Here is a 27,913-nt window from a genome sequence, read left to right as displayed (position 1 = left end):
ATCAGCCTTCATTTATTTAACAGTCGCTCATCCCCCAAATATCCCTTTACAGGAACATCTATTCGGTGCTCCAGTCAACTCAAAGATAAACAACACAACAGTATTAAATATTTTTATTTTCCACCCTCAACCAAGCACAACCACTTGACATCCTTCTTTCAATAAATGTGGTTTTGTACAACTCAATGAACTGAAGATTCATATAACTTTAACAACATATGATGCAGTTCCCAGTGAGGCCACCCACGTAATGAGTGTATGCACTGGCATGAAGCACAGGACTAATGATGCGCACACAGCACACAAAGTGGTGGCGGGCCGAATGTCTCGGCAGCTATCGAACTAATAAGACAGCTTGGGATAGACGTCCGTGTCTCATCTTATTCCTTTAAAGTGACGCCGTGGGCACTTTAACTGTGATGTGTACGAGATCGTAGACTATAGTGATGATGGTTACAGAAAGGTCATCATTACCATCACTGAGATATTAATGTCATGCAACATGTTAATACAAACATCTTCCAAGCTGTACATGTTAAAAGGCAGCAAGTACTGTATGGACTTTCTTTGGTTGTAAGTATTACACAGTATGATTAGACTTCACAGAAATGACTGAGAAAAAGGACATAAAATGTAGAAAGAAGTTATATTTTCCAGTAAAGCTGGGTCAATACAATTTTAGCTTAAGAAAAAAAAAAAAGGCCGATACTTTTATACTGCAAATGCAACTGATAAGCTGGACTAAATGGGAGAGGTCTCATTTATAATCTAAGACGATCTATAACGTCATAAACGTATTCGTCTCACTGTCGTATGTTGCTGAATGTTAAATTTGACGGTTTTCCTTGTTCATTGACACAAATAGATGCGTCAAAAAGCCTGAACAGACACAAGTAGTAACTGTTGCACATATAAAAACAATAAAAATAAATGTTTCCGAGGGACAACCCAACATTTACTCTCTTAATTTAATCAGGATTATTATATATCTGGCCCTGATATGCAACCATATGATGAGAATAAAGTCCTGGCAATCTCTATTTGACCCTTCAGTGCAAACTTATGGGCAGAGGTAAATCCTGTTTGGCATTGACTGAAAAGAACCAAATTGAAATGCATGCTCCATTTGTTGAAACTTGTACTTTCTGTGGGTTTATCCATGAACACATTTAGTCATGTTTGAAAAAAAAAAACTAATTCAGGTTTAAGACTCAAAGCAAGTTAGTCCATACATTTGTGGAGACATGGTTGCTGTACGTAATAACGCTGAGTTATACTCTTGTAGTGGCAGTGGCACAGCCTCAGCAGTCATCTTTTTAAATCAATATAAAGCTGGTCATCTTGAACTTTTCTTCATTTTCTCATTATACTAGTAAGTTGACTGAAGATGAACAGGAAATGTATTTTAAGAAGTCAAAGTTAAGGCTTTGATGGAGAAGAAGTATCATAGACAACACTTATTGTGCTGGACACATCATCACTGCAGGATGCTGTAAAAACAAAAACTTATTCCACAGGCTCAAAGTTCAACATATTCATTTTTAGACTCAAAGTATTCGTTTGATCTATATACAAATAAGGCAAACATGTCCAGCTGTTAAATGAGAGAAAGTGTCTTCGCATACAACGTCTTGCATTAGAGCTTTTGTGCAATAGTCGTGGTTGAACGATAGATGCTGCTTCACCAGAGGTTGTTTAGAGGAGCCGAGCAATGCTTTAAAAGATCTAACAATAAACACAGGTATAAAAGTAAGAAAAGAAGTCAGTGCTGTATTTTGTGGTTGTTTGAAGGAACTGAACTCATTTCATGTCATATTATAAAACCAGAAGCGAAAGTAAAAGCATTAGTTTCTGCGTTTATCCCTGAGACTCTCTTGGGCACAATGCAGCTAAACGCTAAATGAGCTCTTGTTCCCCACGCATGCATTAGTATGTTAACACAGTAATTAATCATTTACACCACATTGTCATGCAAACATTTCCTGTGTTGGATACTTACAGTAAGTTAACAGTACAACTGAACGGGGAATCTGGTTGTTCAACAGTTCTTTCATCCCAAAAAACCCCAAAACATCAACACATTTATTTCTCCACAGTGGAGTGAGCATATAGTAAACCTGCAGGCTGTCAGTCAATCTCTGGCATACACATAAACCATTTGGCCATGTGGCCGTGACTCTTGGTGGCTCTTTGATGTGGGCTCGAGTCCAGTAGGTCCATGTAGTGACCATACTCATTGATGGAGTCTTCGACGCGAGTGATGTACAGCCAGCTGACTATCACACCAAAGAACTGGAGACAGAAAGCGAGAGGCAAGTTAAGTAAAGGAAGGGAGGTGTGCCTCACATGATCTTATCCTTGTGTCTTAATCCATCCCGCGTTACAGATGAGGAAGAAGTGGAAGCACAGGAATCGCTTTTATCGTCGTTTTGTCTGAAGCCATGTCAGTTTCTGATAACGAAGGCAGAGCTGGATCACACACACAGCTATTCAATTCAAATGTTTTTACTTCTGAAAGACCAAAGACTCCTCTCTGAATACAGGAGGTTGTATTCCTCCACCAACCAGTCAAGTTGCAGTTTATATCTACAGTATGTCCAACATGTCATCACTTCATTATATTCTATTAGACATTTGTGTGAACCTTTACCTCAGTGTGTGTGTGTGTGTGTGTGTGTGTGTGTGTGTGTGTGTGTGTGTACCTGAGGCAGTAGTATCCCCAGTAGCAGTCCAGCCATAATCTTATAGTTGTCCATCAGCCAGATGAAGAACGCGTCAGTGCAGCCTCTGATGTGGATCGTTGAGATCAAGTCCAAACGCTGAGCAACAGAAATATTTTGTTACTGTAGCTTCAGTTTTTCACAGTTCATGTTCGACAGTCAAGGAATCGGTTATTAAGTTGTTTTTTTACTAGTTTAGTTAATTATCTAAGACCATCAGCACATCATTCAACATTATGACTCAATAAACTTACATTACACAATACATTGTATCTTCAATTCATAAATGAACTGAACAATAACAAGTCATCCTGGACCTGCAGGGCCTGATCTCTATTCAGTCATCACTATGGAGTTGCCAATTTAAAATCAAAGCAGGCAAAAACCGCACTAAATATTTTAAACTGACACTAAAGGAGAGAAGTTGCATTTTAATGAGACATCAGTCGTTTCGTAATTCAGTCATTGAGGCCTTACCTCTTTTTGCAACACCTTGTAGCCACACATAGTGTTTGCCACTTCATTAGGCTGGAGGGGAGAGAAGCAGACAGGAGGGGAGAGAAGCAGACAGGAGGGGAGAGAAGCAGACAGGAGGGGAGAGAAGCAGACAGGAGGGGAGAGAAGCAGACAGGAGGGGAGAGAAGCAGACAGGAGGGGAGAGAAGCAGACAGGAGGCAATCTTTTAGTCCAAAATGTCAAATGTCAAAATGCCAAATAGACTAACAGGGAAACACAGACACATTATAACTGCCTCTCTCACGCACACACAGATGACCGGCCTGAACCACACGATTGCTGAACACATCACCGGAGAAGCTGTGTGTGTGTGTGTGTGTGTGTGTGTGTGTGTGTGTGTGTGCTGCAAGGATGAGTATTTTGTAGGTCAACCCATAAATTAGTATCACTCCGGCGGAACGGGATTGGTCCGTTGGATTTACAAACGTAAATGATACTTACAGCAAGATAACCTTCACGAATGAACACCACTTTATGATTTTTGAAGCGTAAATGCAAATCGGCAGAAGCAAAAAGCTAATGTAAATATAGTTAATGCTATACGCTAACTAAACCACGGTCGCATGACTTCAAACATCAACACTCATTTAGCCTCTTGCTAGCAAAAACACCTTTTTACACACACACGTAAAAACGTTAAAATTCACAAGAAGGGTATTTACTGGCGGATTTTACGTCTTAGCACAAAACGTAAGAATCTCTTTATATTGTGTTAAACACAGACCTTATTTTAGGGATCTAACCAAAAACCCATTAAAACTTATTTACTTTGAGAAGAGGGAACCTGCTAACTCATTTCAATGTTACAGGACTCCATTAGGACCTGCAGAGCTATCACCGTGTGTGTGTGTGTGTGTGTGTGTGTGTGTGTGTGTGTGTGTGTGTGTGTGTGTGTGTGTGAATAAACTAAAGAGTGTGACGCGAGCATGTCCCTTATGACTTTCAGCTTGTGGTTTTCCATATTCAAAAATATTAAAATGTATTCATATATACAAATGAGATGAGAAAAAGTGTCAATCTCTCGTGGCCGTCTGGCGGAGGAAGAGAGGCGCGGAGGAGAGATAACCTTTTCAAGTCATTATACACATTTTATTGGCCGTATTAAATCCAATTTGTTTTAGATTTTGAATGCATCAAGTTCATCAAACTGTTGCCTTTCTGTCGGACTAAAAAGGTGTAAACTCTGGGGAGTGTATCGTATAAATGAAAGGAAACACACGCGCTGCTTTGCGTGCGAGTGAATTGCCTGCCCGAGTGTGTCTGGCATGTGAACGTCTTCATCACCATCATAAGGACGAAGAGACGTATTTTAAACTTACAAGTTATTACTAAAAATGATACACACACTGGAACAGAATGTGAGTGTTCATGGCTTCACAGAGCCGTTACAAATGCATCATTTATAATGTCATTTTAGAATCGAGCCAGGAAGGATGAAATGTCTGCTTTTTCCAAGCACTTTAGAAAATGTTACAGATGCATCAAACACTGACCTTCAAAACTAGTTGACACACCACCAACAGTATAAAAGCACGAGGTGTCTTTCTCAGCACCAGGTGCTCTTGGCAGGGATTGAAAGGATTCCAGCATTTAAACATACATCAAATATTCATGTTGCACTTATTTTGTAAAAGAGAACCTTTTTTTGCTTTGTACTTCTTCACTTGTAACGGGAAAAAGGATAAAAGTTGATGCATCAGAATCAGAGATATCATCTTTATAATTCCTCGCATTCTTCTTCATTGTCAAGACCAGGTGCATTACCCACAATGCACCACTACTGTCAACATTTCGACACGTTTAATGTGGAAGTGAGATGTAAAAGCTACCACGGAAAAACCGCTGAATTGTTAAGAAGAAAAGGTTTCAGGACAAATGGATCCATCATCAGCTGCTGAGAGCTTCGTGGCATCTTAATGATTCATTAAGAACTTATTGGTTTTGGAATTATTTTGTTTTGTAGTTTTAAAGAAGTCTCTCAATCATATTAATGAGAACTCATCTACACTTTGAGAACCCCTCCTCCTGCATCAAGCAGATTGTGTTCTCTAATTCCCTGCTCTTTGTTTTGTGTTTTCCTTTCAATTCAAGACACTTTATTTGTATTTGATAGAGATACCTACCTTGGTAGTAATGCAGCAGGTATAAGGGACACCGCAGGACAATGGGCCGGGTGCAGAACAGTTGTGGTACATGTTGACCGACCAGTCCGTATACTCTTGACCTCCGCAGCACTTAAACTGCAAGAGACGAGAAAGATGGCGGAGTAGAGACAAGTGCAGGAATTGGAAAGAGATTAAGAGAGTGATGAAAGAGGAGAATAAGAGCGAAGAGAGAAGGGAGGCAGAGGAAACAACTGGTTAAAAAACATTTGTCTCCTGTGCCGGCGTAATGCCCGTAACACTTTGGGATAAAATGAGCCATAATTCTAACAACAATTTGCATGCAATTATAATTTTTATGTGTGCACGTCTCTCCAACTTGAGTCAAAATGAGTGTACAAGTGGCAGTAGGGCTAGGCTATGACTATTACTACAATATTATATTACAATATACTAATAACCTGTTTCAATTATATCTCAATTAGTCACAATACTGGAATTTCTAACTTCAAAACAATATCCTTAAATAAATATAGATATTCGATACCATCAGGAAAAATTAGGAGATTTAAATGTTAAGACTATAGCATGACAACCTTTCTTTCTTGGCTAGTACACAGCAGAATGACTGTTAGAAACATTAACAGTAATTAAAACCTTTTTACATTAATGAAAACAATATTCTTCTTGAGGTGGTGCACATGTTCAAAATCCTCTGAGACATTTAAAAAGGCAATAAAGTTCAGGTAAAAACCAAACAAAAAAAGTGCAATTTATGTATTTTCAAGTAACAAAAGAGCAAAAAATCAAATGGAGGTGTTTACTTTGACATTTTCCTACTGAAGGCCACTGCTACCCAGGCCTCTGCCTCGCAGGCGGAAGTGTTTGTTCCTGAATCAATAACACTTGCAGCCTAAAATCAACAAATTGATGCTTGCAGAAAATAGTTTGCACCAGCCAATTCTTTTGTATCGCCTTCTATTTCAGCCATTATTGACAAACCCTGGAGAAAAGAAAACACCATCAGTTCGAAGGGAAAGCTTTGAAAAACTATCTAGAGGACGTTAATTATTATTGCTTGTGGCTTAAAGCTTTTAAGTCGCATTGACTAAATGCTGCTTCAAACAACTTCTTCATCAGTTTAAAGTGTTACGAGGTTTGAAGGCTGTTCAAACCACCCCGCAGCACAAACACGATGATGTAACCCAAGTGTTCATTTAATTACCATCAAATATAACCTTCTCATAGCAGCACAAGCACAGGTGTAACAAACAGCATTAATCAATGCAGCTGTTATTAATGTTATTAGTTACACTTATGCATGCACTGTGAAGTCTATTAATAAGAAACTGTAGATATGACAACATACTTCTATCCAGGTACCGGAATTTGGCATGATTGATTTAACTTGAATCAGTACTAATACGGTGAATTACCTTTAAAGGTTTCAAGACCCAACCCTAAACCTGGCTAGTGTTGCACGGTATACTAGAGAAGTATCCTGACGTTAAAACGTTAATACCCCATTACCCCATAACATACATCATACAGCCGATAACACTGAGATATTGAACTGTAAGTGTAACTGTGGTGAATGTTTGGAAGGCGTAGCACTAGACCATCACCACCACGAAGCCCTCCAAATCGAGGGAGAAGCATAGCTCAGCATTTGGATTCAGTGGCAACATGACCACGGTGAGCTATGTGCCGAAGAAGAGGAAGACTGTTGTCCTCCTGAGCACCATGCATGATGACAACAGTGTGAAGAAGAAACCAGAAGTGATCCATATCAAAACAAAATCAGGAGTGGACACAATGGATCAGATGGTTCGCACCTACACATGTAAGCGGAGAACATGGAGGTGGCACCATGGAGCTCTGGCCTTCACTGCACAACACCCTGATTACATGGGTGGTGTGACCAATGCTCGGCGGCAACTCATCAAGGAGCTGGGCAAAGAGCTTATCATGCCACATATGAAGAGGCGCATGGAGGCACGCCCCACCTCCAAAAGCACATTACAGGGGCAAAGGAAAGATGTGGGCTAAAAAGAACAAACGCAGCCTCCACCCAGCTACAGGAGGAGCAAGTGAAGAGTGCACGGCTGACAAAGACTGAAAAGGTGCAACAGCCCCGTGAAGGAGCACAAACATGTGACTGTCATCTGTGAGGCATGTGTGCATTGAGATGACAGGTTGCGCTGTACCCATATGTTTTTATTTAATCAGTTTTCTTACACTTACACTACAGATAAAGAAACACTGAGCCATGAGATCACACAGGAAACTGGACCCATGCTGCGCATTAGAAGGGGTTTGCATAGCCTGTGTGTCAAAGGGTTACGAAGGACAGCGTTTTATTAAGAACCGTATTTATGAGTTTTCCTCTCGTATGCATTCTGCAAACACGAGTGCTCTTGTACATGGCTCGTCGACAAAGCAGACTAAAGGTAATCCAATTATAAAACGTATAAATATCAGTCGTCTGAAACCAAGGCGGCAACGTCTTTATTGCTCCCACATTGTCAACGGCGGCGTTCATTACTTTCACAATAAAAGCACCTAGACAAATAATTTGCATCACTGCTTATGAGAGGGAACTTAAATCCACTCAGAACAACTCAACACTTATATACAAGCAGCAGCGAGACATGTGACGCAGATGTGACCGTGTGAAGAGCTGACCACATTTAAGAGTTTCAAATATTTAAAGGTTTCTAACTTGGAGGTCCCTTTTCGACGGTCTATACTCCAGGAGGGGTCTCAGGCATAAGTAGAAAAGTAAGTAAAGTCAGTTGAGGGGGTTTTGTATCCTCACGAGAAAGACCAATCTCTCAACACCGATGTGACAACAGGAGATGGGGGAAGGGACTGTAGAGACTCTCCTCCTCACTTTCAGATGACTGGATCACACAACTATTTGTTTATCAAATGTATTGCTTTTTACTTCTTCTTAATCAAATACTTTTTCTGTTCGATGCCAATCAAAGTCTGGCTCTGCCGGTGTCACAGAGGAACATGTTACTATCATCTCTTTTCTTCTATCTATTGTCTTTTTCCCCGTTTGATGACAAACGCCTTCAGAGGACAATTACTGGGAGACAGAGACACGACTGACTCTCAGGACTGAGTATGAAATATTTGCAGGAGTGACTGATTTTGTAGCGAACTGACGGATGACCGGCTGCTCACTGTCTGACTGAGTGAGCAGTCAGCTGGCCAATAAGTCAAAGTGTGGCCGCAAGACAGAAGTCAGTCCATCATTTGCTCCCTGCCATCTTTGTAACATGCCATCCATGCAGCAACGATGCGTACAGATCTTCCGTGCACGATTACAGGTTAGCATTAAAAAGGTCAGAATACCAGAACCGTGACTCCTTTAGTGTCTGCTTCTGTGCCTATGATTGCCTTTTCCAAAATAAATATTTGAAAGAGAAACCAATAAGGTTATGTTGGGAGCTGTTTATTTTCAATCAAAACCCACTCAGGCCGACAAACAAACCAAAGAAAAACATTCCCAGAGTCACAAATGAAGCACTGAACACAAGTCAAAGTATATCACCGGTGCAGCAGAGGTCCAAGCCCAGTTTAAAATATTGCATTTCATTTTGAATATGTTATTTTATCGTTTCCTTCCTCAACCATCTGGCGATTCCGGGAAACCCCAAGTTTAGAATCAATTATCTAAACTATTTAAATTGAAGAAGGAAGATTTTATACAATCATGACCTTTATTACCAGTTTAAGACGCTTTCGATGTCAGCGCTCAACTTTATTTGTCCCCAAAGGGCAATTGGTTTTGCAGCATAAAACAAACATTAAATGAAGAGTAACGCAGACTGAGCAGCACTGCATCAATGAACATGCATGATCATCGCAACAACAACAATACATGATGACTATTCTGCATTAAAGTATGACTTTTCCACTTTCTCCATTTTGGATAATTGCTGATCTGTTTAATAAATCACTGTCCTCTGATGGAACCTGTGCACTGAATGTTTACCACGTTACTATCGAATCCTAAACACATTTAAGTAAATATATAATATAATAATTAGAAGGCAGAATTACTGATACTGCGTCTCCTGATTATAACACACAATGGAGCCGATCACGATCTTTATTAAGCATATTACCTAAACCTTTGACCACCGCTGCTATTATTTCCTCTAAATTAAGAGTAATGATGACCACGTTTTTTTTTTTTATGTTGATTAAAGTTATGCGGTTCAATCCAATAACACTGAATAAACCCCTGATGAAGTCTGCACCAATCTGTGATCTTTCATTTTCACAAACCGGTGCTTTAAATGCACAAACACGTCTGCTGTTAAGAGTAATGACTTTCAAAAGCAGCCAGGTACCCAGTGCAAAGAACATGCTGTTGCATTTTATAGTACAGAATGTGTTTGGAGTAGCAGAGACCACAATAATATAAAACATTTAATAAAAGAAGGATTCACGTTCACTTTCTAATGATCTGGGTGTAAGATCAAAAGCCAGCATGTAATTAGAAATAGACATTTCCTGGACACAGAATTTCCCCTGAGAAACATTATCCTGTGTATTTTCTGCTATTTCTCAGAAAACACATTCATTCAATCTATTCCTGCAGGCTTTCCTCCAGACATGTTAATGTCCTGCTCTTAGTTGCACCTTCTGTCATGTGCGTTTCCCCCGACAGGAGTTGTTTCTCATATATCTTCTGCTTTATTGCGTACACAAATAAATACTCCAGGAACCCCAAATTAACCTGCGCACAGCAATCAGAAGATAATGCATCATATGATGTGGTGGAAAAGTATTTTTTTGGTTGAACATGCCGACGTGTGTTCATATCTACAGTGTCTTGCCGATATCTTAAGATACATAACTTGCATAAATAAACAATTTTGCAAGTGCATGTACTTAAAAAGCAGACACTACTTCCAATATGCAATTGTTTTTCTCAGAGCCTTGCGTCTTCAGAAGGTTTTTAAACACAATGACAATCAAGGTATTTTCAACTCTTTCTGCTTATAGCTCCAAGTGTTAAAGATGTTCTCTTGCAAAATCTATTTTAATTTTCATTATGCATTTTTAAGAAAGGGACTCAATAGACAAAAACAACCAGTATATTCAATCAAATCCCTTCTACTGCCACAATAACACAGCATTAACCTCATTGTACAATGATGCGTCGCTGGAGGATAATACGTTTAGACAAACCCTTGTGAAGAAACGGGGCCAGCGATAAAGGATCTACACAAATACAACCCGACCATCAATCTCTCGTACCACATGAACGATGGACTGTTCCCACCTGTTAAGCCAGCCTCCGGTCTGATGGATGGAAACACTTTGAAGACCAGACTGATCAATCCCAGGCAGGTGTGATAAGATGACGCCAGGTGTCAATAACAGACAAGCGGAGTGACGGATTTGTTCTTCAGAGAGAGCAACATTGACCTATACATTTAAATAACTTAACAACATCACACTTCTAATTTGATGTCTATTATATACATCTATTTTGTTGAGTTCCCTCTTTTATACCTCGGTTTACAAAGTTGCATCAATTCCTGTTTAACACTCATGTGTCAGTCAGGTGGTTAAACATGAATCATAATAAAACGGCTGTTTTTTCTCTCTATGACTCACATTACTTAAGTAGCCACAGAGTCTGTGTGTGTGTGTGTGTGTGTGTGTGTGTGTGTATGTTCCAGTTTTATCCATAGATTGTGCACGTTTATCTGGTTCTAGGCTACTCTGGACAGAAAGGATGTATGAATATCACATTGAATATTACACTTACTTTGTATCTTTATGTCATGATTGCACAGATGACATTAAATTGCGTGACAGACTCTCAACTCCACCCTCGCTACTGATCTTTCTTTCTTAGCAAAATCAAATACAAATAATTGGATAAGTGTATAATTGTCAGTTGGGTGTCAGAGCTCACCATAGCACCGAAACAGCCATTAACAGAGTAATCAATGGTGTTAAGATGAACTATAATTAAAAAAACCTGTTTGTTTAGCATCTTTCCAGGAAAAAAAAGGCCTGTTACTCTGAATAATCCACTAAGTCCTCATGTGACTAAGCTTTTAGCACATCTTAAATGCATTTTACAATCAGTTTCTGCAACACACTGAATTCAATGTATAAATAATATCAGTGCATTTAGCATTCAAACCTCTCAGATCATCATGCAGTGCTTTGTGTCGGCACCAGGAATAAGATCCAGATGTGTTTTACATTGCTGTTAATTACTGTGGTGTGTTACTGATAACATACAACTATCACAACTATGTCCACATTCAAAAGCCTCCCTACTTTCACTTTGGATCAGTTACTGTGTGTGTAGATTTTATTAATGTCTCTTTTCTGTTTAAATTATTCATCATTATTTCTATATACACATACTACTTGTTTCTTGATGCATTTTTAATGTAAAACACATTGAGTTTCTAATATTAAAACGTGCTATGCAAATACAATTGCTTTACATAAATGCCTTCTGTGATGAATCCAAAATGAACTTATAAATATGCATGATCACATTTGTGTCACAGCGCTGAGCCAATGAAGTCAGTGTCTGTCCAAACCACTGAATGGCTTTGTTGTTCGTACTGCTGCAAGACTTCTTGATATAAACCACACAATCCTGATGCAACTGCTGTGAAAACACTATACGCTGTGACTGCAGGGCAAGTTCTGAATCAAATAATTACTGATATATTTGGGCTGCGTTGCGTTTAATGTGGGCGGGTGTCTTGAGTTATTTGGAGGGAAATTAAAAAATGGAAGCTTCTTGAAATAAGACACTGCAGTAGTTTACGATCACTTCTTTGATCAACTGTGCATAAAAAAAGGCCCTCACTCTCTTTCCCAGTGTGAAGGCCAGGGGCCGCCATTGCTGGTGGAATAATCGTCACATTTTACATTCCAAGTCATTCAGCAGACGCTCTTATCCAGAGCGACTTACAGGGAACTCACCACAGGGACAGTCTCCCAGGAGCAACTCAGGGTTAAGCACCTTGCTCAGGGGCACAATGGTGGCAGCCCTGGTGTTGAACTCACAACATACAAAGGTCAGCTTGAAATGAACTTAACACATAAATATAGATATAATATGAGCTGCCACTAATTCATTGATTTGTGTTTTGGCTCCAGAATGAAATTGTTCTCTTTTCTTGTTGTTTCACACCTGATAACATTTAGAGCCACACTATTTTACAACTGGAATAAAAAGGTTCACAGGTGGGCTTTGTATGTTTGGTACAAGGCGTCTTTCTATTGAGACCATTATAGATGAGACGTAATGAATGATAACCGTCATCCCTGGAGTATTTTTGGTTTATTTTCTTTCTGCGTTGGTTTGTTTTCCTAAATGAACCGACACGAGAAGAGGACATGGCCGGCCAAACCAGGCAACTGGGAGCAATGCTGTGTGGACGCAAAGAGCGTCGAGCTCACCGAGGTTCAGTTAAAGCCTGCGTCCTGTTCTTCTCGGCGGTAACCAACGCATTCGGCTCGTTGTGGCCTATTAGGACATGCGTACAGAGACGTCACTCCTGTATCTGTTCAACCAGATGATCTGGACGCCTCTGATAGAAGCCCAGAAGGGCGTGTGGTTTATAGCGAAACAAAAACACTGTTAGTGCAGCACATTATCTCACATTATCAACCCACACACAACAAACGGACATCGTTTAGTCTAAACCGAGAAAAGATGCGTCACCAAACGATTCGAGCAGGTAAATCCACTGACGTCCATTTACGTGAGGAAACCAAATCCACCCACAACCTGTAATGGTCATTTTTTATTGTGTCTCATACTTTCTTCTTCTCGATATGCTCATCTACTCTTTGTTGTACTTACAGAGACAGACCAAAAGTACACTCTGGTCGGGTCACATTGACATTCTTGCATCTCTGGTATCAGCCGGATGTGCGTAGTTGCACAGCCGATTGTCTGTAAACATAGCCACCCACTTGGTGACTATATAGTGTAATTGTATTCTCTGTACTTTGAACTTCACGACAGACCGCTTGACATTTTTGTTGTTCCATTCCCGTAAGAATAAAGAGCTCACTTCTTTAACCAAGTTGTCTTTATTTCAGTATAATAGATTTACTTCTCACCGCCCTTTAGCTTAGCTTGTATCGGCTGAATTCCACGACAAACCTCACCCTCAACATCGACGGCTCCTCAGTATCCACCTCCCCTCACATCCGGAGTCATCTTTGATCAAACCCTCTCCTTCCACCGACACACTAAACAGCTCATCAAGACGGCCTTCTTCCATCTCAAACACATCGCCCGTCTCCGTCCATATTATTATCATTAAGGTTTTCTGATTGTTGTATTGTCCAAGTCCTCACTTGAATCTCTCCTGCAGCAGGACACTTGAGAAAAACAGCAACTTTACACCATGACAGGAAAAATATACTGTGGAAGAAGCTTCACGCCGCTGCTGCCAAATGTCTTTCTACAATTACTGAGGCACTGTGCCAGTGAGTGAAGATCTTCAACAAATCCCCTCACAGGATAAACATTAAAAACATTTCTGCCAAAGCAAGCTGTCCTTCTTATGTTAGCAGGGATAATGAAGGTAACGCACTTCTACAAGAACCTCTACAAGTTCAGCAAAGATGATGAGAACGTCGACTGGCCGGCATGCTAAAATAAATATGGCACAAGTATATTTGTTGTCATCTCTCCAGCAACAAAGTCTATTCCTGGCAGTTGTGAAACTATTGACACAAAGTCTCTTAATCAACAGATTAATTTATCATGTTTATGTCAAATAGCTCTGGTAACAAGGCAACAACTGTCTTCATACGTAGAGTTAAATGTTGCTTTCAATGTTTAAATATTACCAGTGTGTAATACAGAAGTGTTTGAAATCTTCCTTATTTAAAAACAAAGTTTCAAGAAGGCCAAATGCTGCATCCGTCTAAAGCAAGAGCATCCGTGACGTCTGTGCACCGCTACACACCTACTATATATGCATGGAAGTTTGGCCTTTTGGATTCAAGCCATTCATTTAAAAGCTGACCAGTTCCATTGTGAAGGGATTCAAACAGGCAGGTGATTGATAAACCACCAAATTACCTTCCACACAACAGCAGCTAAGTAACTGCTTTCAGGCCTTCCAGCAGCCAACATACCATTCAATCAAGAAACAATCCCGCTCCACTGGGAAGGTGTGCTGTAACTCTGCACATTCCTGAGCAGCATGTGGCGTTTAGCCTGCAGACCGACGGATCGTTTGTCTTTTCTCTTCTTTTGATCAGTGGATTTTTGCTGCTTCTTAATTTCAACTGTGTGATCAGCTTGCTGACCCCAAACACTGAAACACCTTGCACTTAATAAAAAGTTGGTAATGAGATCTTCAGGCTGTGTTTGTGGACGCTCTCTGGGAGCAGGTGCAGCGTGGTGGCTCTGCACAATTAACTGAGCCGTGTTATACTCAACAGTCGTGCTGTGTGAACTGCATTATTACATATTTGAGAAAACAATGAAATAAACGTACCTTCTCCTGTACAAAGTCCATGAGGTTTTTGAAGTCCAGGTCGTCATAGTAGTTCACTATGCCTCTTCGGATGTTCTTGTTCAGCAAATCCACAGTCTGTTAGAGGGAGAGAAACGGTCTTAATGGGATAAAAGGACGTCATGTTAGCACATTCATTTTGTTTCCACGACACAGTGCCAGACAGGCAGCTCTGCAGAGGAAATGCTCAGATTAGTCAAGGTGACTGATCCACTGAACTGGAATATTAAAATACGACAGTTTGACAGCTCACATCTGTCAGTCACAATCTGGTGCAGCGGGGTCACGTTCGGTTAATGCGTCAGTCCGGAGACTGAGAATAAATATTTGAAACTTGGAACTCCACTAAGTACATTCATGGAGAGCTTTTCATTTAGGGAACGATTCCACTCATTGCACTTCAGTCTTTGTTTTGGATACATTAGTCTTATTTATACTTCATTAGAGATGAGGGCAACAAAGCATCGAGTCACTCAGGCCCGTTGATGCTCACTTCTCTCTTTTAACCACCAATAGACGCGACACTGCTCCCCTCATGAGTCACACGGAATAAAAAGGCACCGAGCCTTTCATTTAATTTCTTCCTCCCCAGAACATATTAGATATTCACAGTTAATCTTCTGTATATGTGCAATGCCGCCACATTCAAACCGCATTACACTGAGTAGATTTATAAGTCTACTGAAGCGTCTCCCTCTGAGACACGTGACCATTATTAAAGAACTCACTGAGCTCATGTGGCATTCGAACTTTAAACGCAGTGTTCATGGAAATGAGACGGGAAAGAAACTAAAATCTTATTCAAATACGTTGCAATTTTTTTTTTTTTTAACTTAATAGAAAGATGTGACATATTAGAAGCTGGGTTTTTATTGAATTTTAAATAGAAGTGTCATTAGTACACTGACATGTATAATCATTATGTTGATAATTGAGCTTTTCTTTTGACAAACAGAAGTAAAAAGTATATTCCAAGATGGCTGTTATTCATGCGAGATGGTTGAAAGCCTTAAAGAGACAGATTGATACTCAAGCTTCACCCCACAGGGGAATATCCATGAATGTCGGAGCTTTTTATCAAGAAAACCGATTAAATTAATATCTCAGCATTGACCTGTCATAATATTTTCATCTGGCAAAAAGTAATATGAAGCACTTTAATGTCAGTTGTAACACCATCTTCATGCAAATTAATAAATAAACTACTTCTACAAGACTTCCATAGATCACACAATACAAGACACACTAATATAAAAACCACTATGGGTTGTTATTCAACACCCTGAACTCCAGAGAAAGGAGGCAAATATCTGATAAGAAAAGTTTAGCAGCAAGTTTGGATGCACATTTAATCACGACCGGAAACAATTACCTGAATTCACTTGTATAAATATATAAAGAATCTACTAAAGGAGGATGCACTGTTAGTATTTGTCATGTGCTCAACAACACTTTGTAATGTTTACAGCAGCTGATGATAAACATATAATACTGGAATGATGATTTTGACTATCATATGACTGGCTTTACAACCCTTCCTCCCTTACAACATCTAAAACGGATCGTCCATGTTTTCTTTGTTCTTTGATGATGAATAAGCACGGTCACTTGTCCAGGTGACTAAGGATGCACCTGTGAGGAAGCAGCCCGTCTGTGTGTTTATAACTCTCAGGTTATCCATCAACACCTTGGACGGCTTACCTGGTTGTGGAACACCAGCGCCAATATTCCTCCCAGAAGCTCGAGGATCAGACACACGGTGAGGGTGTACATGAACTGTGAACAAACAGACAACGGAGAGGAAGAACCATTATAATCTTCAAATTTAGATTGTTATCTTCATAATATATAGATATAGATATAAAAGACATGTTTGGTAAACTTAGATACAATGAAATCAGGGTTTTTAACACTGCCTTAAAGCTATATCACCTAACAGTGGCATTCTACTTCCACCAGAACCGGCCATTAATACTAATTAGTAATTCTGAGACGCATCATTTTAGAAAAGCATGAGTTATCCTGCAACTGTATCTTTTTCACATGTTTATATTGTTTAATAAAATGTATTTATTGCTACAAATAGAGGTAAGTATTAACACACTGGTGCATAACTAATGCTGCTTTGTAAATAAGAAAATAAATCAGCGAAAGCATGCATTGTTCTAAAGTGGCATTATAGATAGAACATTTACAAACACATCCTAGTACCCACAGAAAAAACTTCACACACCACTCACCACTTTCAGCAGGGTTATATTATCCCTCAGTGAACCCAAGACTCCAATGAGTGAAACAATAAACATGATGATTCCCAGAAGGATCAGGATTATCGCCGGCGCCAAAAACACTCCCTCCAGTGTCTTGTAGCGTTGCCTCTCCACCTCAGCATAGATGCCAATGGACAGAATGAAGCCTCCTATCAACTGGAAACACAACGAGAAGCCGTTAGCATGTTCGTCATCAGTTTGAACGTGATGGGAAAACAAGCGGGTGTCTGAATTCATACAAATTATAGCAGTTTCACAGCCACCACTTATCTGCTAGAAATGAAAACAAATGATGTGTAAAAGAAAGCATTGGCAGAGGAAACTCATGGGGTTGTTGGTTTTTGTCATCAGATGTACAAATCTGATCAGAACTGGGGTTTGAAAGCGGTTTTATTAAATCTGAATCATGTTCCAATTTCTTCTTTATACTTAGCATGAAAAACGTACTTGTATACGAAATACTATGCACATTATGAGCAATGTATATTATGCAATGCATGCAGCGCACGTATCAATTACAGGTTTCACGTAAACTATCCTGTATAGATGACAATATATAGATGACCCACTGGCAGTGTTGGTAGTTTTATTGTTAATTTCATTATTATAAACTCAACATAAAGACGTTAACACTGCCGTTCATACTCCAGTCAAACCACTCTTGCGTGGTTGTAAGACCTTTGGTCCCGACTGAAACGTTTATGAGATGGGTTGCCTTTAAATGTTATGCAGACATTCAAAATACTAATGGCATTCAGCATCAGCTAATTAGCTAATGTTAGCCTAACACACTAAACTAAGATGGAGAACATGCTGACGACAGACGGAGAGTCTACGATGCGGTGAAAAGAGCGGATTAGTGGGCCGGATGCGGGAGAAGATGCAGCTGACGGTGTATCACTGCATCACACACCAGGAAGTGCTGTGTTGTAAAGCTTTGGAGATGGAACATGTAATAAACACCGTAACACAGACAGGAAACTTTATAAGAGTCAATGAAAGTCTTTTCCTGAGGAGATACATTCTGAACATGGCGCTGCGATGGTTCAGTCGAGGGAAAGTGCTGAATAGATTTTTTGAGTTGCGTGAAGAAATCTGCCAGTATTTGGAAGCAAAGGGAAACACACCACAGATCTCTGGGACTAAAAGTGACGATGTGAGCTGGCCTTTATGTGCGACATAACGAAGCATCTCACTGTTAAACCTCCAGCTTCAGGGCCGTGTGATTACGGACATGTGTGATGCAGTGAGACGTGGAAACAGAACATGTGAACATCCAAATGGAGCTGATTGACCTCCAGTGTAACGACACACTCAAGGCAAAGTGTGACTCTGTGAGCGCTGCAGTTTCCAAGCTTCACCCCCGAAACGATGCCTTAATGTTGGCCCTCTCTGTGATTGAGTTTGACACCCCTGGTCTACTGCTTGCTTTGCGCAATTTCCCCTCAGCTGTTTCACGAAGGGCAGGGCTCCGCCCCCTACGCACGCGCACGCACACGCACGCACACGCACACGCACTCGCACTCTCTCACACTCACACAGTTACAGTCAGAGACAGAGTGGAGGAAAGGAGAGGGGAGAACTAAAACAAAATCCTCTGCTAAATGTTTTTACTTTAAAATGACACAGTATAATTATTTATTACTTGTTAATCATGTTTAAAAATGTCAGCGAGCCATATCGCGTCATCGAAAGAGCCATAGGTTCCCGACCCCTGCAGTGTCAATTTACACATTCACACAGTCACCAGCTCTTCTTTCTGTATTAAGCAGTTTAAACTGTGTCTCTTTTAGCCTGTATTATGACTTTATATAGCCTATAACTTCTTACTATCTTTTGATCTGCGCACCGAGCTGTGATTGGTCAGTAGACTGTGCTTTTACACAAGTTGATCTCTTATGCTGCACACCTAACCTGTGTAAGCATAAATTACCATCGGTGATCTAACGCGGTAAGAAGTGAACCATCGTAGGACTGAAGGGTTAGCAGCACGCTAGCAGCGCTAGCGCTGAAGTTACCTTGCTAACCCCACATCCTTGTTTGTAGTACAGGCCTCTGTTTAGCATCAGCATGCTGACATTAGCATTTAGCTCAAAGCACCACCCTGCCTAAGTGCAGCCTCACAGACTCTAGTTTAATCTTTAGAAAACTGACGTCTGACTAAGCATTAGCCTGTCTGCAGGAATCTCTGGAGCCTCGAGTGTGAAACTTCTGCTAATGAAACCCCACAGCTTAGTTAGAGCATTGGAATCAATGTTTTCACCAGACACAGATAATTCATTCTTGTTTTAAAATGACAGCTTTCTTTAATTAGGAACTCTGAAGCAAGTTAATTTTGAATACAGTTAATCTACTGGGAGTAATCTGTGCTGTCTGTCGGAGTACAAGCACACCAACACACAAACACGCACAGCATTTTTGTAACCAACATAATAAGATAATCAATTCAAGTCTGAACTTTTAAGAACAATAAATGCTGAGAAGCAACTAAATGTCTAGACTCTTTCTCCTTCAATCTTTTAGTTTTAGGCTTTTATTGTATCCATCCATTTTTTGAAACACAATTAACCTAAATTAGATTCAATAGTTCAGAAACTTATTGGATAAAACATCGACATCATCATAAACCGATATCAGTCTTCAGTAATCGCTTTAGCAATATCCCAACAGGTAGAAACTGTCTCGTCTCTCAACAACTACTGTATAGCTGCTAATGAATGCTAATTGCTGGTTTTATTTTCAACAGGCCAGCCACAAGTGACTGAACATAAGGTCTATTTAATAAGTGCTGGTTTGTTTTATTTAGCCTAGGCTGCATCAACGCTCATTTACATAGAAATTAAAATAGTTAATTTGAGCCTTCCTCAAAAGGTCAGTTTAATTAGATTATAATAAACCCTTTCATTCAGGAACTGCCATCTGGCAAAAGTTATAATGGTTTCTGACCTCAACTCTAACAAGAGTTTAGAAAGACCAGAGCTCCCTGCACCACGACAGGAGCAACAGATTGAGACAGAAGCTTGATTCTTCAGTCAAAGATAATTTGCAAACTATCCAGTCCAGGGTTTTATTCCTTCCTTGTCACATTAACATACATCAAAGCCGCATCTGCAATAAATTATCATCTAATTATACAATCAGCGACAGCAACCGTCGCTGCCTGGGACATTATGAGACTGAAGAAAAGCTAAAAAAAAAGGGTCAGTTTACACATTTTACAAAGAACAAACAAACACATTTTGCACTCAGCCCTAATATTATCAAGCTATGCCGTTTTAGTTGTGTCTGAAATATCTGTCTATGATATGAACCTCCATTTTAATGTATACTATAAATGTAATTAATTTATATAAAAGTTAAATGAAATTTAATACAATTAAAAAAGCCACTTACACAGATTCACTTACGGCCAAATAGCACGAGTAGAAGTAGGACTGTAGTGTGATGATCAGGCAGCTGAAGCAGTAACTCGCCAAACGCCAATTTAGAGCAAATGACATTTTTCTTTATCGTTTATGTATCCAGGGAGGGTCAAGAGAGTCTGAAACTTGCAACATCTGCCTTTTTTATTATCTTTATGATGTTCAATTAGCTAGAGATATCAAGATACCAGAAATGTAGTCGATACAAAAAACAGTGAAAAACCATGATTCTATAAAAACATATAGAAAATAAATCCCATGTATTCCAACATACACTCATTTATTAAGTTTGTATACTCATTGTTGTTAGGAAGAGGTCCTAATTCCCTCTCTAATATCTATTTTATATTGCTGTGAAAACATCTCTTTCAAACTAAGTTTCGCTTTCTAAGTTTTTCACCAAAAACTAAATATCTTACAAGACATTTGAACTCATCATGACAACGTTATAATTTACATTGGCCCAATACTCATAATGCAAGTCAAAAGCACCTCCGATACCAGCTGATAACAGCCATCGTTAACTTTGAGTAGCTCCACGCCTGCCGATTTCCTGCCGAAAAACTGCCGACTGCAAATAAATAAGAATTCTGTTCTTTGTACTGTACAGTATGTTGCACTTACATTGGTTTGTCTTATTTGAAGCTATTGTTCTGCACTTAAATGATTTCACCTATTTGACGCTAATGTACTTGCAAGATTCCTGCTGTTCAGAGTTGTATCCTCATGATTGTTTGCTCTTATTGTACGTTGCTTTGGACAAAAGCGTCTAATGAACTGTAATGTAACATGTTAATGCTGAGCAGGATGTTGGTAATGTTTACCTTCTTAGTTTGGCGTGTCAGCATGTTAACATTTGCTAATTAGCACTCAAGGAGCTACTGTATCTACTAAATTAATGTGTGTTGTCTTCACACTTGTAGCAGTGTTGGTTATCACTCTACACCAGCAGTCATTCAACGGAAAACAATTGCAATACGATGGAGTCAACCTTCTTAATTCAGTCACACCCACACCCACACACACACACACCCACATACACCCACACACACACACACACACTATAATCCAACATAACGTCTTTTCCGTACATGTCCCTGCTTGCTGTATGTTATGGTGTCTCGCTGCGCTCTAGCCACACACCAACTCTGAACTCACTCAGATTCAGCCAAGAACAGAGGGGGGGGCACTTAGAGCCATAAACAGAGCAACTCTACATTTCTTTGTAAAGACGATCATGAGTGATCATCTTCATAAAGAGTTGTGTTGGTTTGTGCAAACAAATCTTGAATATCTGAGATATATAATAACACAGGCAGCTCTCTGTTTATCGGCATGCACTTAGCTGCAGATGACTTAGTGACAATATCAGGGCATTAGGCCAAGGTTAAGTTGTATTATATAACCTATTACACTCCGCTAAAATAATTTCACAGTGCTAGTTCGCTTGACTAACTGCTGTGGGGCATACAGTGCTGAAACTGGATTTACTATATCTACTCTATGTTCAATTCAAACATGTGTAGCCAATGTGCAACACAAACGATGAAAGTCAAACTGACGGACGAATAACTGTTGCCCATTGACGTTTGTCTTTAGTTACAGACATGTGAAGGATGCAGGGCAGGCCCTGAACACTGCGGATGAAGACTGAACAAATTAGAGCTCCGCTTACTTCTAAGTGGGTTGGCAATTATCTCATTTTAATGTGGCAAAAAAAAAAAGAAGCATCTTCACATTATGTTGTGTGAACCGTAAAGCAGTAGACAAATAAAATATGGAGGTATGAGCCTCACAGAGCAGCGAGCATGGCTGCAGATTCTTGTTTAATCTTCAGTGGACCAAATCCAACAATCAAAAGCGGACCTCCCTAAGCATCAGCCTGTTTATAGGAATCTCTAGAGTCTAAAGTGTGAAACTTCTGCTTGTGACACAATTATAATCCAATTACCTCGGCCAAGAGGGTCATGTTTTCAGTTTGGTTTGATTGTTTGATTGTCAGCAGGATTACGGAAGAACTGCTTGGCTGAGGTCTGCGCTCTTCGAGTGACATTCAAGTTATAGTCTGCTTCTCCACCAGACACTGGAGTGGACTGCAGTAAAAAGGAATTTGCCATTGTTTTTTGTAAATGACAGCTTTCTTTAAGTAGGTTTTCTTAAGCACTTGTGTGTCGTTTCAAGTCTAACCATCTGATTAACACATTTGTTAGCCAGACATCAAAGGGCACATAACACTGGTTTGAGTACTTAAAATAATGGAGGAGGTCGTCTTGACACCAATGCGTCTTGGACGTTAGACTAATGTGAAGAAATGTGAACCTTGTGACTCTCACATGAAGCAAACAGGGACATGGCCTTTAACGGCAGTAAAGGTTGAGGACTGAACGTGTAATGATTCCCTCCCACAACAACAGATATTGTTCAGTTTGTAAGGCACACAGTGCTACTCCAACTGCTGGTGTGGTCAAAAGATAAAGACCTGCGTTAAACAGGGAAGTTCCAATGTGTGCATGCGTTTTAGTGTGCATCAGTATGAGCCCCTGTTAAATACAGAGTGCTCAGTCAACCCTCACCGTGCAAATAAAAAAGGTTAAAAATGCAAATAACCTCATACAGCAGCGTGAAGTGGAATCAGAGCACAGTTGTATCTTCAAAATGCAAAAAAACTCCAATTTCTTGTACATTAAATTGGTTTAAAAATTCAATTTACAGATTAACATATTACAAAACGTAATTAGGGATGCACGATATATATCAAGGGGAAATATCTTATCTGGGTATCGGCCATGAGAAGCAGGTAATTATAGGTCATCTATATCGGCGGAAAGATACAGGCATGTATAGCATACGCTAATGGTAATCATAACTGCTGATAAAAGACTTTTACAAAACTCCCATCATGTCCTAGTAATCAAAAAATAATATTCATGTTTAAATGTCAACAATAACAACATTTAATACATTGTCAACCAACTCTGCTCCACCTACCAGATGCACTGTCTGCATCATCACTACACAAAGACACTACACAAAGACACACGGGCATAACAACGTCTCAGAATGACTCCGTGTTATCCTGTTAGTCTGTGTCACCTTTGATCATACAGTATAAAACCAGTTTAAGTCATTTTCCTTTGTATTGCTTAAATTATTTTCCACAGTAAACAGGAAATAACTCCTGGACATTGTTCCTCCAACATATGCTATTTAGCAGCTGGTTCCCAGCACACTGACATCCTGTCCTGCGGGACAATCAGAGTGAAAAACAAAGTGATTTATAAAAACATTTAAGAAGAAAATTGAATTAAAAACCTGAAAGCTAGACAGTAAGAGCCAAGAATACTCCTACAGCTTCCTTTTTAGGACATTTAAAAGATGAGAGGATTGAATAGAAAGCAAAGGTCTGAGATCAGGACCCTGGAACATGTATGGGCGACACAAACTATCAGAACAAAGCGGCCTGTTTTATCAGCATTTGTTGATTTCACCACTAAATACATGTGGGAACAATATGCAGTCAACTCAAAATATGTTTCAATTACTCCCACGCACCAGTTTTATGAAACATTATGGAAGAAAACAAATGCTGATTTTAATAAATCCACTTTAATACTGCGTGTGAACATTCGCTACCGTTAACGTTTCCTGGAGGATGTGACGGTATGACCCAAGCTGCTCTTTATTCTTGACTACATCACGCAGAGATAAACCACATTCCTCAGAGACAGCGTGTGATGTCTCTTTATCATGACTGAATCAACAAGCTGTAGGAGCAAAGTAAATATATCTCATTAATCTGTCTCACCGCTCCTATCAAGGCAGCATTCGTTCTCTATAACAAACACATTACTGACTCCCTGTGCCTCAACATCCCACACTCTCTCGCTCCCTGAATAAACGTCTCACAGAAGAAACAAATAAGTGATTAACTTTGCACGGTAACAGTTGTGTCAATTAGCCATCTGTCTGCACAAATATACAATCTGTCCCGATGTCTATGAGAGGGAGCAGCTGCAGGGTTTGGCTATGTTGCACGAAAACCTTTATTCTTTAAAAACAAACTGACAGAATGTAAGCCATCAGAGTATCTTGTTTCAGTTATAACAAATGTGTGTCCTCAACAAAAAATGATATGGCTTTAAGTTACTGCCTTTAATATAGAAATTGATGCAAGTAAATTGTAATTATGAATGCATTTCACCCTTGACTGGACAAATCGCAGCTTCTTCAAACATATTTAAGCACCAAACCACCGGACAAAGTGTTAGACAATGATCCTTTGCATCTGAAGATGTGACGTTAGTCTGCTATCGCTCTGTTACCAACCACATTTTGACTGATGTAAAGTTGCCTTTACTGCTTGTTTTTAAATTAAATATTATTTATTGACTTCATCTAACAAGTTAGTAGGTTGGACAAAGACGTCTCTTCAGGGGACACTTCAACGCTCTCCTAGAAACACTTAAAGTGCAACCCAGATTTGTTCCAGTAATAAGCGAGAACGTTGCAGACAGAAGCCATAAAAGAGACTGCAATGTAATCAAATTAGATAATTGCAAACCCTTAATGTACATCCACTGAAAATAATGGTTTCTGCCACTGACAACATTATGGAAAGGACCCTACAGAGAAATACAAAGTGTTTCTTTACACAACGCTAAAATACAAGAAGGCCAAAAACAATCAAATGTGGAGAAAAGAAGGCGTTGCACACTTTGATCAGATGTCACACAACCTTCATATAGGTAATAACTAATCTTACCTTTACTGTACGCTACTCAACTAAATCATACATTTTGATCATTTCACATGAGTTACAAACTCATGCGGTCATTATTTAAAATGGTGTCTTCAATGGCAGCTTTTTGAGGTCTCTCACCCTTTAAGATACACAATTGTTGTGTACCGTTGTGTAAGGTGTGTGTTGTTTTAAAGACCAATTTCCATTTTATGTAAGTGTAATGGCACTTAGATGTAAGCATTAGTAGTTGCATATAATATAAACCCCACACTATTCAAGTGTGGTGTCAAAAGTTGGAAAAAGCAGGAAAGATATCTGAAAATGTAACTAGATTTATCTGAATATACTTAACTTAATAGTTAGTTATCTGAAAAATACAATTACTGGACCACTTCTGTTATTTAGAGCAATTCAACTCTGTTTTTTCACTTCCTTACATTAACTGAAAACGTTGTTGCTGTTCTGTCATCTGGTGGCCCACACATGACTCATGTCCGACTACAGCAGGGGGGGGGGGGGGGGGGGGTAAAAAAGCCTGAATATACGGTTTCTCTTCCCTTTTCTCTTCATCTGCTATCTCGTACTATTTACCCAGCGCAGATCAGGCAGGTAGCCAAGGTAAGAGCAGGGTAAAGGTGCACAGAGGAGGGTGTGGCCACATTGTAACAGACAGACGGTGATCAAAGTCTGCGATCCTGCAGAATAACATTACTCCACAGACACAACACCTGTCGCTTCAACACTGGAGATCACACAACTCCATTTGAAAAGGGGATACAATCTTCTATCTCATCATGTTCTCGCAATAACAACATTATATTTCTTCCAATGGAGCTGGACGGCACACAGTTGAAACATGATTGAAACACACACGAGACGTTCTGCCCCCGCAAACACAGCGCGCGCTCCTCTTTAACGAACGATAATCTGGATGTTACTTACCCACCAGACGATGGCATAGGCGAACAGGGTGAATTTAAGGAGAATGTAGGAGCATCGGTGACAGTATCTGATATCGTCGTTGCTGGACATCGTGTCTGAGGACAGTTGACTCCAGCGGCACTCAGTGCTGTTGACACTTCCGCGTTGTCCTCGTCACCACACCTGGGAGCGCATGTTGGAGCGATGGATGGATGGATTGGATGGTTATGGGCTGAAATTGATAGCGAGGCGCAGTGTTGCGCTTTTTAAAGCTTGTATATTCCCATGGAGATATTTTTTTAGATGATTGACAGGTTATATGAAATAGCCTACAAATAATTTTGACCGACGAAGCACAACATTGATCCGAAGATTGTGGCAGGGGCGTATCCAGGAATGATGGGCTCATTGCACTTCCTCCTCTTTTTCTTTTATTTAAAAAATAAAAGTCTCACTGATATTCGGTTGTAATAAGCACATTTTTAAGAGAGGTTTGACCAAGAAGACAGCATAAAACTATGCTACAGCACCATGTCACTGATTTAACTTCCCTCCTCTATAGCTAGTAATCCCCTACCTGATTTACCTACCCTGTGTTCATCTGTGGATTCAGGAATCAGGAGTAAAAACACAAAATAAAATAATAATCTTGCACACAAATTTGTTTTTATACAAACAAATACCAACTGAATTGTGTTGCCAATGAATATCTATGTGAGACGCAATTTATTTTGCTTTTCAAAACATGTTACATGCAAATTAAAAAAGACAATAAATAAACAATTAATAAAAAACATATATATAAATACATCATGGAAGAAACATGAAATGCAAATGCATAATCTCTGCTTTATTAAGCATGATCTTTAAAATTATATTTTGTCTATTATAGCAACTAATCAGCACATTATTGATTAAACAGTAACTCAAAACATGTAACTTTGCCCCCTAGTGGTGAAGCACAGAGAGACTGTGCAGAATTGGCAAACCCTGCTGTGTTGTGTCAGGGTCTGAATCATCTCAAGGAAACGGTCACTGAATCTCTTAGAAAACTTGCCGAAATGTGGACTTTGAAGCCTCTGAATTAGGATTGTTGAATTTGTTTTAGTTGTTTGTGACGTTGATCCTCTTAACTGCTATATCAAGACTTTGTTTTCTACACATCACCATCAAAAAAATTCTAAATAAGACCTCAAACAAGCTAAAAGTGTGAACCTCTTATGAATACACAGCTGTGGACCACAAAATACATTTTAGTGCCCTGATAAACCAAAACCTTTGGGCTGTCTGTGGCCAATCATTGCCCTCAGTGTTTGCAGTTTGGAGTTTGCTCTGGTCGACCCTTATCAGCAGCCGATAAAGTGTGTTGAGTGGGTAAGAGGGAGCTGTCTGAGTGGCTTCTCATTCAAGTGAATCTAGTTTGGTTATTCCTTGTTCATCAGCTCAGCCTTTCCATGATTTCTTCCACAAGCAAAATGCATTTAGCTGACAACAGTGCAAAGTAAAGTCTAGTATAGTGAAGAAAAGCTTGAGCAGTTTCAGGTGTTATCAAACCTAAGCTTCATTTGTATTTAAAGCCGAGTGGGGCTTTCTGGCACAATGTCATCTAATTCCAAGGTGCTTGGAGAAGGGAAGGGAAGTCTGAAGAGAGCAAAAACTCTGACAACACCTGTAGT

General features: G+C 39.7%; 1 protein-coding gene across 1 annotated transcript; it reads right to left on the bottom strand.

Annotated features, from left to right (window-relative positions):
• Positions 1–98: 98 nt before the first annotated feature.
• On the bottom strand, positions 99–26,634 carry tspan15 (tetraspanin 15). Its single transcript, XM_029460542.1, has 8 exons — positions 26,259–26,634; positions 17,124–17,309; positions 16,585–16,659; positions 14,866–14,961; positions 5,360–5,476; positions 3,198–3,248; positions 2,703–2,819; positions 99–2,292 (listed from the first exon to the last, which is right to left on the bottom strand). The coding sequence occupies exons 1-8, from the start codon at positions 26,346–26,348 to the stop codon at positions 2,128–2,130; spliced, it is 897 nt and encodes a 298-aa protein (XP_029316402.1). The 5' UTR covers positions 26,349–26,634; the 3' UTR covers positions 99–2,127.
• Positions 26,635–27,913: the final 1,279 nt, after the last annotated feature.

The sequence above is a fragment of the Cottoperca gobio genome, chromosome 3, assembly GCF_900634415.1.
Source record: "Cottoperca gobio chromosome 3, fCotGob3.1, whole genome shotgun sequence".
NCBI classification, from domain to species: domain Eukaryota; kingdom Metazoa; phylum Chordata; class Actinopteri; order Perciformes; family Bovichtidae; genus Cottoperca; species Cottoperca gobio.
Note: the sequence above shows the minus strand (reverse complement) of the source record. Positions and strands in the feature narration are given on the sequence as shown.